The 13,642-nt window shown below is 50.8% G+C and overlaps 2 protein-coding genes across 2 annotated transcripts in view; one reads left to right on the top strand and one right to left on the bottom strand.

Annotated features, from left to right (window-relative positions):
- Positions 1 to 13,642, top strand: part of LOC309340996 (uncharacterized protein) — a 126,097-nt gene that overhangs the window by 49,493 nt on the left and 62,962 nt on the right. The gene's annotated exons all lie outside the window — the stretch shown is intronic.
- The window catches only part of LOC309340611 (uncharacterized protein), a gene marked incomplete at its 3' end in the record, with an annotated part of 78,393 nt that overhangs the window by 12,704 nt on the left and 52,047 nt on the right, over positions 1 to 13,642 (bottom strand). Inside the window, exons 2-4 of the mRNA XM_081859496.1 lie at positions 11,778 to 12,270; positions 11,500 to 11,581; positions 11,139 to 11,221 (exon numbers count right to left, since the gene is read on the bottom strand). Coding sequence (XP_081715622.1) covers positions 11,139 to 11,221; positions 11,500 to 11,581; positions 11,778 to 12,179 — 567 coding nt within the window. The 5' untranslated portion in view covers positions 12,180 to 12,270. The remainder of the gene's footprint in view (positions 1 to 11,138; positions 11,222 to 11,499; positions 11,582 to 11,777; positions 12,271 to 13,642) is intronic.

Genomic DNA, 13,642 nt, shown 5'->3' with positions numbered 1-13,642 from the left:
CACAGCCGATTCTGAGAGAAATTAAACTCTGCCAAGCACAATATTCTAAACTGATAAACCAGGAAATAGAGTGGAAAATTAAATTAATGAAACAAAAAACTTTTGAATCGGCGAATAAATGTGGGAAACTGCTTGCGTGGCAGCTGAAGAAGAGACAAAAATTAAATACAGTTACAAATCTAGAAATCGAAGGAAGAAATATTCAGAACCCCATGGAAATCAGAAAGTGCTTCCAGAGATATTTCAAAAAATTATATACTCAAGGGCCGCAAGACGAGGTTGAGATTAAACAATTTTTGGAAAGAAATGGACTAACAAAATTGTCACAAAAAAACAGATCAATCCTGAACAACAAAATAACACGAGAAGAGATTGAACAAGCCATTCAGAACATGCAATTGGGCAAATCTCCAGGGCCAGACGGCCTGACCTCCAAGTATTATAAGACATTAAAAGACTACCTGATCCAACCAATGATGGAGGTCTGCAACGAAATTATGGAGGGGAAGAGGGTGCCGGAATCGTGGAAGGAAGCTTTTATCACATTGATACCAAAACTGGAAACTGAAAAGACACAACTCAAGAACTATCGTCCCATTTCCCTTTTAAATGTGGATTACAAAATATTTGCAGATGTCTTGGCAAGCAGATTTAAAAGAGTTTTGAACGAGGTAATCCATAAAGACCAAGCAGGCTTTCTCCCAGGTAGACACATGTTTGCTAATACAAGGAACATTATTGACATTCTGGAACTTTTACAAACAGATATAAACACAAAAGCAGTGCTAATTTTTATAGATGCGGAGAAGGCCTTTGATAATATTTCTTGGAAATTTATGAAGGGAAATTTAAAAGAAATGGGAGTGGGACGAGGGTTTGAGAATGGGATTGATGCAATATATTCAGAACAAAAGGCCAAATTGATAGTTAACAATGTGGTTACAGAAGAGTTCAAAATTGAAAAAGGAACACGACAAGGCTGCCCGATTTCCCCTCTGTTATTTATTTCGGTTCTGGAGGTGCTCTTGAACATGATCAGAGGGGACCGGTTGGTGGAAGGGATTCAGGTCGGAGCGAAACAATACAAACTTAAAGCTTTTGCAGATGACCTAGTTTTGACCCTGCAGGAGCCAGAATCTAGTACGAAAAGAGTATTACAATTGATTCAGGACTTTGGTCGGGTGGCGGGATTTAAATTAAACAAACAGAAAACCAAGGTGTTGGGAAAAAATTTGACAGATACAGAGTCAGAACGGTTTCAGAGAGAAACAGAACTAACTGTTGTTAAAAAAGTAAAGTACCTAGGGGTAAACATAACAGCAAAAAATCTGAGTCTATTTAAGGATAATTATGAAAAATGTTGGTCTGAAATTAAGAGAGACTTGGATAGTTGGACAAAACTGAAGCTTTCTTTGTTAGGCCGAATTGCTGCTATTAAGATGAATGTATTGCCAAAAATGTTGTTTTTGTTTCAAACACTACAGATTGTGGACAAGACGGAGTGCTTCCGGAAGTGGCAGAAAGATATATCTAGATTTGTCTGGCAGGGCAAAAAGCCCAGAATTAAGTTTAAGATATTAACAGACGCGAAAGAAAGAGGGGGCTTTGCCCTGCCAGACTTAAAGTTGTATTATGAAGCCGCAGCTTTCTGCTGGCTAAAAGACTGGCTACTTCTCGAAGACACTGACGTACGGGACCTGGAAGGTTTTAACAATGCTTTTGGTTGGCATGCATACTTATGGTATGACAAGGTTAAGATCAATAAGGCCTTTAAGAACCATATTGTCAGGAAAGCAGTGTTTAATGTCTGGACAAAATACAAAGACTTATTGGAAAATAAAACTCCAAGGTGGCTTTCACCTCTGGAAGCTAAGGCCCGAAAAAGACCCAATATGGAGGCCAAATGGCCAAAATATTGGGAAATATTAGAAAAAGATGGAGACAATTGGAAATTGCAGAGTTTGGAGAAAATGAAGGACAAAGTGCGAGACTGGTTACATTATGCTCAGATTAAAGAAGTTTTTAAAAATGACAAAAAGTTAGGGTTCCAAGTGGAGAAATCGAAGTTAGAAACAGAATTGTTAGAACCAAAGACTAAGGTACTATCTAGAATGTATAACTTGCTGTTAAAATGGAACACACAAGACGAAATGGTTAAATCGACTATGATAAAGTGGGCACAGGACATTGGGCATAACATTATGTTCGAGGACTGGGAAAGGTTATGGACCACTGGGCTGAACTTCACTGCATGTAATGCTCTGAAGGAAAATGTAATGAAAATGATATATAGATGGTACATGACCCCAGTTAAACTTGCCAAAATATACCATTCGTCTGATAATAAATGTTGGAAATGTAAAGAAAATGAAGGAACATTATTTCACCTCTGGTGGACATGCCCTAATTACAAAATTTTTGCAGACATATTGGCTAAAACATTGAAAAAGGTATTAGCAGAAGGAATTCATAAAGAACAAGCGGGCTTTCTCCCGGGCAGACATTTGTCTGACAATACAAGGAACATAATATTCTGGAGAAACTACAAGTGAACATCAATACTAAAGCTGTCCTTATATTTGTGGATGCGGAGAAAGCCTTTGACAATATTTCTTGGAATTTTATGAAGAAAAACCTACAAGGGATGGAGGTCGGTCAGGGGTTCGAGAACGGTATAGGTGCAATCTATTCAGAACAAAAGGCTAAGTTAATTGTGAACAACGTAGTGACAGAAGAATTTAAAATAGAGAAAGGAACACGACAAGGTTGCCCAATTTCCCCATTGCTTTTTATATCTGTTCTGGAGGTTCTGTTAAATACAATCAGAAGGGACCAATTGGTTAAAGGTATACAAGTTGGAGCAAAACAGTACAAATTGAAAGCATTTGCTGATGATCTGGAACTGACATTACAGGAACCAGAGCCCAGTACTAAAAGAGTACTGGAACTAATTCAAGAATTTGGTCAGGTAGCAGGTTTTAAATTGAATAAATGAAAACCAAGGTGCTAGAGAAAAATCTAACAGAGATTGAGAAAGAGAGGTTCCAGAAAGAGACAGGATTAACATTGGTTAAGAAAGTGAAATATTTAGGGGTGAATTTGACAGCTAAAAATGTGAACTTATTTAAGGACAATTATGAAAAATGTTGGTCGGAAGTGAAAAAGGATTTAGAAATATGGTCAAATTTGAAATTATCAATGCTGGTCCGAATTGCTGCTATAAAGATGAATGTATTGCCTAGAATGCTGTTTTTGTTTCAAACACTGCAAGTTATAGATAAGATGATGTGTTTCAAGAAGTGGCAGAGAGATATTTCAAGATTTGTCTGGCAGGGCAAGAAACCTCGAATAAAATTTAAGATTTTAACTGCTGCTAAAGAAAGAGGTGGATTTGCCCTGCCAGACCTTAAACTGTATTATGAAGCAGCGGCGTTTTGCTGGCTGAAAGAATGGCTACTTCTTGAGAATACTGATATTTTGGATTTGGAAGGTTTTAACAACGTATTCGGATGGCATGCATATTTGTGGTATGATAAGGTCAAAGCACATAAAGCATTTAAGAATCATATTGTCAGAAAATCTCTTTTTAATGTCTGGATAAGATATAAGGATTTATTGGAAAATAAAACCCCAAGGTGGCTGTCTCCAATGGAAGCGAAAGCTCAGAAAAAACTCAATATGGAGGCCAGTTGGCCGAAATATTGGGAAATTTTGGAACAAGAAGGAGATAAACTGAAATTACAGAGCTTTGAAAAGTTAAAGAATAAAGTGTGTGATTGGCTTCATTATTATCAAATAATGGAGGCTTATAATTTGGACAAAAAAAAATGGCTTTCAGATGGAAAAATCAAAACTGGAAACACAGCTACTAGACTCCAAAAGAAAGAATTTGTCAAAAATGTATAACTTGCTGCTGAAATGGAATACTCAGGATGAGACGGTAAAATCAGCTATGATAAAATGGGCACAAGACGTTGGGCATAACATTATGATGGCTGACTGGGAATAGTTACCGGTATTAAATTTACGGCTTGTAATGCCTTAAGAGAGAATATAATGAAAATGGTTTACAGGTGGAACATGACACCAAAAATTTATCCAACAATAAATGTTGGAAATGTAAAGAGTCGGAAGGTACATTCTTTCACCTTTGTTGGACATGCCCAAAGATCAAGGCCTTCTGGGAAATGATCTATAATGAAATTAAAAAGGTATTTAAGTATACCTTCCTGAAGAAACCAGAGGCCTTCCTCCTGGGCATGGTCGGCCAATTGGTGCCAAAGAAGGATAGAACTTTTTTTATGTATGCTACAACAGCAGCAAGAATACTCATTGCGAAATACTGGAAGACACAAGATCTACCCACCCGGGAAGAATGGCAGATGAAGGTGATGGACTATATGGAATTGGCGGAAATGACTGGCAGAATCCGAGACCCGGTGTGCTAGTCCCAGGGGGGATGAGGTACTATTACCGTAGGCCAAGATCAACAGGGAGCCGGACGGGGTAGCAGGAACGATGGTAGGGCAGAAGCAGGAAGCCAGGCGAGGAACCGGAACACTGGTAGGGTAGAAGCAGGAGTCCAGGCGGGGAACAGGAACACTGGTAAGGCAGAAGCAGGAGTCCAGGCGGGGAACAGGAACACTGGTAAGGCAGAAGCAGGAGTCCAGGCGGGGAACAGGAACACTGGTAAGGCATAAGCAGGAAGCCGGGCGAGGAACAGGCACACTGGGAGTGCCGAACAAGGACTGGGTAAAGCAGATACTTCACAACGACGTTGCTCCCGCAACCTGGGACCGGGCTGCCTGACCTTTATCTTCTTCTAAGGCCGGGGGCGGTCCCGGCCCCCAGAAGCCCCGCCTCTCTTGGCCTTAAGGCGAGCACTCCTCCTGGGAGACACCAGTTCCCTTCGCCTCTCTGCCCTAAGCCTCTGCAGGTCAGGAGAGGCCGAAGGGTTACTGGGCCCCGGGGGAGGCTCACCTGTAGCCACTGAGTCTTCCAGCACCTCTGGGGCCTGAATGATTTCACCTGGTGCCTGCTCTTGAGTTTCCTCAGCAACTAGGCCTTGCCCCAGTTCAGCCGGCCCTGGAGGCGGGGACTCCTGCGCCGGCTGGGATTCCTCCGGATCACTCTCAGACTCGGAATCCCAGGCCATCACACCATCCCCCCTCCCAGGCCCCCCCCTCACTTGAGGGCCCGGACCCGGCTTGCTGGGATACGCTGCATGAAACTCCCGGATGCAGGCAGGTGCGTGGACGTTGACCGCTGGTTCCCAGGAACGGTCCTCTGGCCCATACCCCTTCCAGTCAATGAGATACTGCAGCCTTCCCCTGCGGTATCGGGAGTCCAGAATGCGTTCCACCTCGTACTCAGGCTCTCCCTGCACCAAGACTGGCTGCGGTCGGGGACGGTCCGGGTGGAACTCGTCGGGTGGGGCCACCGGACTCAGAAGGGACCTGTGGAATACCGGGTGAACCTTCAGGTTTGCTGGCAACCGGAGACGGAATGCCACAGGCGAGACCTGGTCCACGATAGGGAACGGGCCGGTGAACCGGGCGTCCAGCTTCCGCGAAGGTCGAGAAGGGTGGAGGTGGCGAGTGGAAAGCCATACCAAGTCACCGACGTGAAGTTCCGGCCCCACCTGGCGGTGGCGGTCGGCCTGGACCTTGTACGCCTCCTTGGCCTGGTGCAGCTGCTCCATCAACAGCTGTTGCTGGGACTGGAGCTCCTGAAGCCACTCTGTCACCGCAGGGACCGTAGATGCCGGCAGCACATCCGGAAACAACCGTGGATGAAGGCCATAACTGGCTTGGAACGGGGTCTGCTGGGTGGACGCATTCACCGCGTTGTTATAAGCGAACTCCGCCAATGCTAGGTGGTCGACCCAGTCGTCCTGCTGGTAGCTGCAGTAACACCGGAGGTACTGTTCCAGTACCGCGTTCGCCCGTTCCGTCTGGCCATCAGTCTGTGGGTGGTAAGCAGATGAGAGACAGACCTCTGTTCCGAGGGCCTGGTGCAAAGCACGCCAAAACCGGGACGTGAACTGAACGCCGCGGTCGGATACTACACGCTCAGGTAGGCCATGCAGGCGGAAGACATGCTGAAGGTACAGCTGCGCGGTTTCCTTAGCTGAGGGTATGGATGGGCAGGGGGCACAGTGCACCATCTTCGTGAAGTGGTCGGAGAAAACTAGAAGGCAGGTGCAGCCACGAGACGGGGGTAACTCCACTACAAAGTCTAGAGAAACTGTGTGCCAAGGACGTGGTGGAACCGGCAACGGCTGAAGGAGGCCGGGGGGTCGCCCGGTAGGCCCCTTGGCCCGCCTGCAGACGTCACAACCAGCGACGTAGCGAGCCACGTCAGCCTTTAAACGGGGCCACCAAAACTCACGGCTTACCAGATGGGTGGTCCGATACCGCCCAAAGTGCCCCGCCGCTGGAGCGTCATGGGTCATCCGGAGAACCTCAGCCCGCAGCGGCCCTGGTGGGATGTACAGGCGCCCGTAGTGCAGCAGAAGACCCTGATGCGAGACCAGCCCTGGATACTGAGGGCATGATCCTTCGGCCAGTTCCCGGAGTCGTTCCTGGGCCCAAGCGTCGACCCGCTGCTGTTCCCGCACCCGAGCCTGCAGTGGCTCGACCTCCTGGGTGGCCAGGAACGCAGCTGGTGGTAGGATCGTGGTGGGTGCTGCTTGCTGAACCGTGTCTGCGTTGTCTTCAGGTTTCCGGGACAGGGCATCCGCCTTCTGGTTTTGGGAGCTAGGGATGTAGCGGATCCGGAACTGGAACCGGGAAAAGAACAACGCCCACCGGATCTGCCTTTGGTTCAGCTTGCGGGTGGTCTGGAGGTATTCCAGGTTCCGGTGGTCGGTTCTCACCTCCACCGGGTGTCTTGCTCCTTCAAGATGGTGGCGCCAAACCTCAAAGGCCACCTTGATGGCCAGCAGTTCCCGCTCCCACACGGTATAGTTACGCTCCGCTGGAAGGAGCTGGCGGGAATAGAAGGCGCAGGGTAAGAGTGGCGCTTCCGGTCCGTGCTGCTGAGACAAGACGGCACCGAGAGCCGTACTGGAGGCGTCAGTCTCTACCACAAAGGGTCGAGAAGGATCCGGATGTTGCAAGATTGGCGCTCTCTGGAAACAGGCCTTCAACCCTTGAAATGCCTCCTCCGCCTCCTTGTCCCAGGAAAACGGCGTCTTGGGGCGCAGAAGCCGGGTCAACGGGGTGGTGCGGTGAGCATAATCCGCAATGAAGGTCCGGTAATAGTTGGCGAACCCCAGGAAACGCTGTAGGTCCTTGCGGTTCCGAGGTGCCGCCCATTCTCGAACCGCTGCCACCTTCCCAGGATCCATTTGCACCCCACCTGGTGAGAGTCGATGACCCAGGAAGTCCACTGACTGCTGATGGAACTCGCACTTGCTGAGCTTTGCATACAGACGATGCTCGCGCAAGCGCTGCAGCACGGTCCGGACATGGCCCTCGTGGCACGCCGGGTCACGGGAGTAAACCAGAATGTCATCCAAGTACACCACCACGTACTTGTCTAGCAAGTCCTGGAACACGTGGTTGATGTACCGTTGGAACACAGCAGGCGCGTTGCACAAACCAAAGGGCATAACCAGGTATTCAAACTGTCCGTACCGGGTCCCGAATGCTGTCTTCCACTCATCCCCGGCGCGGATCCGAATCAAATTGTAGGCTCCCCGGAGGTCTAGCTTGGTGAACACCTGCGCCCCTTGCACCCGCTCCAGTAACTCCGAAATAAGGGGCAAGGGGTACCGGTCCGGGATGGTAATTTTGTTCAGGGCCCGGTAATCATGGCAAAGGCGGAGCTCCCCACATTTCTTTTTAACAAAGAGCACTGGTGCAGCGGTGGGCGAGGTAGAGGGTCTAATGAACCCACGCTCCAGGTTCTTGCGCAAGAAGTCCTGCAAAGCCTCGCGCTCTGGCTCTGTTAACGAGTATAAGCGACTCACCGGTAGAGGCGCTCCGGGCTGGAGGTCTATGCCGCAGTCAAAGGACCGATGCGGCGGCAGCTGGTCTGCCCCCCGTTCCTCGAACACGTCGTGATAGTCCCGGTACTCAGCGGGGAGCATCGCAGCCGCCTCCTCAGTGGGCGCAGCTGCTAGCATCTCAGTCTCAGCAGGAGAATTGGGGTCTGGGAAGTGTACAGTCCGTTTGACCCAGTCAATCTGCACATTGTGAGCCTCTAGCCAGTCCATCCCAAGCACCAGGGGGAACCGGGGCATGGAAGCAATATCCAGAGTTCGTATCTCACGGTGCTGCTGGAGGCACAGGACCAGGGGCTGGGTCTCTTGAGTGACGGCGCCCGAACGCAGTGGCCGTCCGTCGATTGCCTCCACCTGTACCGGTTCTGGCTTGTTCCGAAGTGGCACCCGATGCTGGGCAGCAAAAGCAGCGTCCATATAAGAGCGGGTTGCCCCTGAATCCACCAGAGCATGGGTAAGAATCCATGGCCCTCCTGGAGGGTATAGATGTACCGGAACCATAAGGTGTTGTAATTCAATTGGTGCGGCCCCATTCTGTGCTGTTTGGGACCCCCGGTAGCTAGGGCCATCAGCTACTGGGGTTGGCGGTTTCCCTGCGGCTGGCGTTTCTCTGGACAAGACCGAGCGAAGTGTCCACTTCCGCCACAGTAAAGACAGAGATTTCCCTCCCGACGCCGCGCCTTCTCTGCAGGGGAAAGGCGTGGCCGCACTGCCCCGAGCTGCATAGGCTCCTCCGTTAAATCAGTTGTGACCGTGGGGCTGCTGGAAAAAGCTGGTGCCGTGAACTGGAAGTGTCGGCGACCCCGGGCCTGACGACGATCCTCCAACCGATCGTCTATTTGTAGACACCGTTGAATGAGAGTGTCTAGCGTGGTGGGGAGTTCCATTGTGGCCAACTGGTCCAGTACCTCGTCTGAAAGCCCCTCGAGATACTGGTCCCGCAGTGCCGAATCATTCCAGGTCAAGTCCTGTGCCAGCAGCCGAAACTCCGTGGTATATGCGGCCACCGTGGACTTGCCCTGTTTCAAACGCCGAATCGCCCGGTTGGCTTGACTCCCTTTCTGGGGATTGCCGAACGCGGCCTCCAAATGATTGCAAAACCCCGTATAGTCTGCCAGCAAGGGGGAGTCTTGCCTGAGTAGCGGCAACGCCCACTTGGCCGCCTGGTCCTTTAACAAACTAATCAAAAAGTGCACCTTGGTGCGGTCGTCAGGAAAGTTCCGGGCTCGCCCCTGAATATACAGCTTGGCCTGGGCCAGGAACATGGGAAAGCTGGCCGGGGCTCCATCAAATTTCTCAGGCAAAGCCACTGGGTACTTGCCAGGAGCCGGGGCGTCGGCCCCAGGAGCCGGTAGGGCCTCCAAGCGTTGCTGAAGTGCCACAACCGCGTCACTGAGCTGCTGCACGGTGTGAGTCAAGGTCTGGTTCCTCTGGGCCAAATCCACCAGTGCAGCCGCCTGGTCAGCCATGGCCTCTGGCTCTTCCCGAACGCACCCCTACGAAGGGGGAGTGCGGGTCAGGCGGGAGCAAACTGTGCTGGTCCCAGGGGGGATGAGGTACTATTACCGTAGGCCAAGATCAACAGGGAGCCGGACGGGGTAGCAGGAACGATGGTAGGGCAGAAGCAGGAAGCCAGGCGAGGAACCGGAACACTGGTAGGGTAGAAGCAGGAGTCCAGGCGGGGAACAGGAACACTGGTAAGGCAGAAGCAGGAGTCCAGGCGGGGAACAGGAACACTGGTAAGGCAGAAGCAGGAGTCCAGGCGGGGAACAGGAACACTGGTAAGGCATAAGCAGGAAGCCGGGCGAGGAACAGGCACACTGGGAGTGCCGAACAAGGACTGGGTAAAGCAGATACTTCACAACGACGTTGCTCCCGCAACCTGGGACCGGGCTGCCTGACCTTTATCTTCTTCTAAGGCCGGGGGCGGTCCCGGCCCCCAGAAGCCCCGCCTCTCTTGGCCTTAAGGCGAGCACTCCTCCTGGGAGACACCAGTTCCCTTCGCCTCTCTGCCCTAAGCCTCTGCAGGTCAGGAGAGGCCGAAGGGTTACTGGGCCCCGGGGGAGGCTCACCTGTAGCCACTGAGTCTTCCAGCACCTCTGGGGCCTGAATGATTTCACCTGGTGCCTGCTCTTGAGTTTCCTCAGCAACTAGGCCTTGCCCCAGTTCAGCCGGCCCTGGAGGCGGGGACTCCTGCGCCGGCTGGGATTCCTCCGGATCACTCTCAGACTCGGAATCCCAGGCCATCACACCCGGGAGTAGTTGGTGGAAGAAGATTGGAAGAAATTTAAAGACTACTTACAGAAACATAGTAAAATTAAGGAAGTTTAGAAAGAGACTGGAATTAAATAATCTGACTTTTGCATAAGTATTTTAAAAATATATATGTTAAATAAATTATTGATGGAAAGCAGGAAAGGTTAAATTACCTTGTTTTAATAAAATATGGATAAAAATTTGGGAAAGATGGAAAGGATTTGCTGAAATAACAAATTGAAGCAGAATACAAAAAAGGAGGTGTGAGGAGGTCAAAGAAATAAGCTAATGAAAGTTATACTATAGAAGGCTTAAACTAATTTTGTGTATTTTTTATTGTTTGATTGTTTATTTTTTGTATTTGTTGTTTTGTTGTTATTGTTTGTGTTATATTGTCAAAACTTTAATAAATATTACTTTTTTAAAAAAAGCCTCTTTTGGATGGGCATCTGTCTTGGATGATCTAGCAGGGGGTCTCTTGACTCTGGGAGACAAGGAGAGAGAGTGCCTTCTGGCAGAAGGAGAGGGAGCCACCGGTGGCTCCTCCTTCTCCTGACTCACCTCAGCCTCTCGACCTTCCTCTCCCACTCGCCTCCTTCCTCTTCTGCCTCTGATTCTGCACTGCATTCTGCCACAGAGTCTCCCAGCTCACTAAGCCTTGTTTCCCCTTCAGCTTCCGACACCTCCTCTTCCCAGGCTTCTCCTCTTCCCCCTCTGACCGCTCATCCTTCCTCCACTTCCACTCCTTGGGCTCTGAGCCGTCATCCCTTCCTGGTTCCCCGGCTGCTTCCTCCCACCATTCCTCTGGGCCCAACCAGTCCATGACATTGCTCCATCCCTCGGCCTCTGTCCCCACAAGGCAGCTTCCACCGACCTGATCTGGTTCCACAGCCGCTGCTTCCCTTCTGCCCCCATGAAAAGGCGGATCGGGAGGTCTTGCCGGCATCCTTCTGCCACCTGCAAGAGAAAAAAGGTAAGCAGGACGCCAGGAGTGCCTGCATCTCTCACAGGTGAAACAGGGCATCTTTAACTACAGATGGGCCTTTGAGAAATCCTTACCTACTGAGTGCATTTGGACGTTTGTGCCCATTTCATATGTTTGTTTGTGCAGAAATCCCCTCCTCTGGACCCTTCTTCCCAACTGTCTCCCCCCAAAACAAGATGAAAAGAACCCTCAGATGAGTTGGGAAACCAACAGAATGAGACCAGTGGAGAAAAACCACCTTCCTCCTTACCCAGTGGCCTCTCTCTGGTGTCCAACGGAGGCCTCTCTGCCTCACAGGAATCCAGGTCCATTTCTGCAAAGAGATCCTTTCCCTGAAAAAGAAACAAGGATTCAAAACAGAGAATGGGGAGAAATACTAGAAAGAGAATGACAAAGACTTGAAGGGTGTGAGATCTCATTCCATGGATGCTTTCCCAGAAAAAGGATGGGCCATCAGCAGACCATTATGGGATGTTCTCTATCCTGTTTGGAGCCCCTTGGGAGTATCCAGAAGGAAGTCTCTCTCACCAGCTTTCTCTCCTCTGCCTGACTCAGGAGGAAACCTTCGGCCAGGGCCACCGCCTGGGAACTGGTCTCCGCTCCACAGTCCCTCACCCAGCTCTCCATCTCCAGGGGAAGGACAGCCAGGAACTGCTCCAAGATCACCAGGTCCAGCATCTCAGCCTTCGTGTGCCTTTCTGGCTTCAGCCACTGATGGTCAAGGTGGTAGAGTCGGCTGCAAACCTCTCGGGGTCCTTTGGCCTCCTGGCAGCAGAACTGCCTCACCTGCTGGCTCTGCAGCTCTGAGCGGAGGGTGTCCACCTCACCATGGATCTTCTGCACTGGGATTTCCCAGAAACCCCCACTGCTCCCAGTTTGGCTTGCATGGCCTCTTCCTGCTTCAGGGCCAGCTGAGTCTCGCTCATCCATCTGTGCTCTCAGGAAGCCTCTGAGAGATCGGAAGGAACCCTTTGGTCTTCTACCAAGTTCTGTCCGTCTAAATGAGAAGCTCTAGCAAATCCTACAAAGCAAATACATTGTTCTGTTACAAAAGTTGTCTAATATCAGGAGAAGAAAAAGGTTCCCTGAGCAAGCATGGATGAGTCTTGCTGGGAACCAGGGCTGGACTGCACCACATCCCAGACCGTGAGCTATCTTTTTGAAAAGAAAGAGGAGGAGGAAGAGGAGAAGAAACAAGTCTCTAGCCTTCAAGCAATGCAGAATGTGGAGGCAACGGAAGGGATTTCTGTCAGATTAATCAACCTGGTTTCTGCTGCCTTCCAGTCAATGCATGAAGTCAGAACCGACTGACAAGGGAGTCATTTGTATGGATGCTTTTCTCTAGTGGGGGTCCTGACCTGGGGGTCCTCAGGAGTTGCTCCTCCCACCCCACCCTCACCCCACCCCCATTCCCTGCTTCTGTCTCCTTTTCTTGCACTTGGACTCTCTGCCGCACCGCATCTCTCTTTATTCCTGGCCTCTCTTTCCCACATTTTTTGGGGGGGGAGGGGCTAGTGTTCACCTCCTCCTCCAGCTTTGGAAAACCATTTGCACATGTTTCCTCCGTTGTGCAATGAGGCTGAGCGACGTCACACAAAGTTAAAGTCCCAGGGACTCCTTTGTTTAAAGGAGGGAGATTTCGGGGGAGTCAGGGATCCTCTGATCTGCAGGAAGGAGAGCGTGGCAGCCCTGGCCCCTCCCTGGCAGGACCCTCTCCTCCTCCCTGACTTGGGGTTCCCCCCCCCCTGCAGGAGCAGATCCGGCCCCCCCAGGCCCCCTCCCCTGCTGCAGCCCTGGGACCCCCCCTCCCTCTCCCCACTGCACCCTCTGGGGGGAGAGAGAGGAGACTCACCAGATCCCAGGAGGGGAGAGCGAGGCAGCCCTTGCAGGAGAGACACCCAAGCAAGGAAAGGACTGGGGGGCGGGGCTTGGCTCTGGAGGACCTGCCCCCCCTTGCTTCCTGGCCTCTCTAGGAAGGCAGCTCCCTTCCCCTTAACCCTTGCCAAGCCGAGCCCTCCCTCGCTCAGCCCTCTCTCGCTTGGCAGAACCTCAGATTTTTATTATTTCTTATGGATTTAGGGGGGCACCTGCCCCCCCCCGGCTCCGCCCATGCCCAGATATCCTTTTGGGGGAGAGGCTCTTGGCTGGACTCTGAGCATCTCCCTCCCTTGGGTGGAAACCAGAGGAAGAGCCTGCAGGGAAAAGGGCTTTGCAGGAGGCAAGGAAGCTCCTCCTGGAATTCCGGAGGGGAGAGAGAGGAGGGGATCCCAGGGTCATCTAGTCCAACCCCCAGCAGTGCAGGAATCTCCCTAAAGCATGGATGGAGCGGAACTAGATATTGATCATCTCTTTGGCCTGGGGAGCCACATTCTGGTTGAAGGAGGCCAGGATTG

Source organism: Podarcis erhardii (assembly GCF_964252035.2).
Source record: "Podarcis erhardii genome assembly, chromosome: 4".
NCBI classification, from domain to species: domain Eukaryota; kingdom Metazoa; phylum Chordata; class Lepidosauria; order Squamata; family Lacertidae; genus Podarcis; species Podarcis erhardii.
The sequence above is the reverse complement of the archived record's forward strand: the minus strand, read 5'-3'. Positions and strand labels throughout refer to the sequence as shown.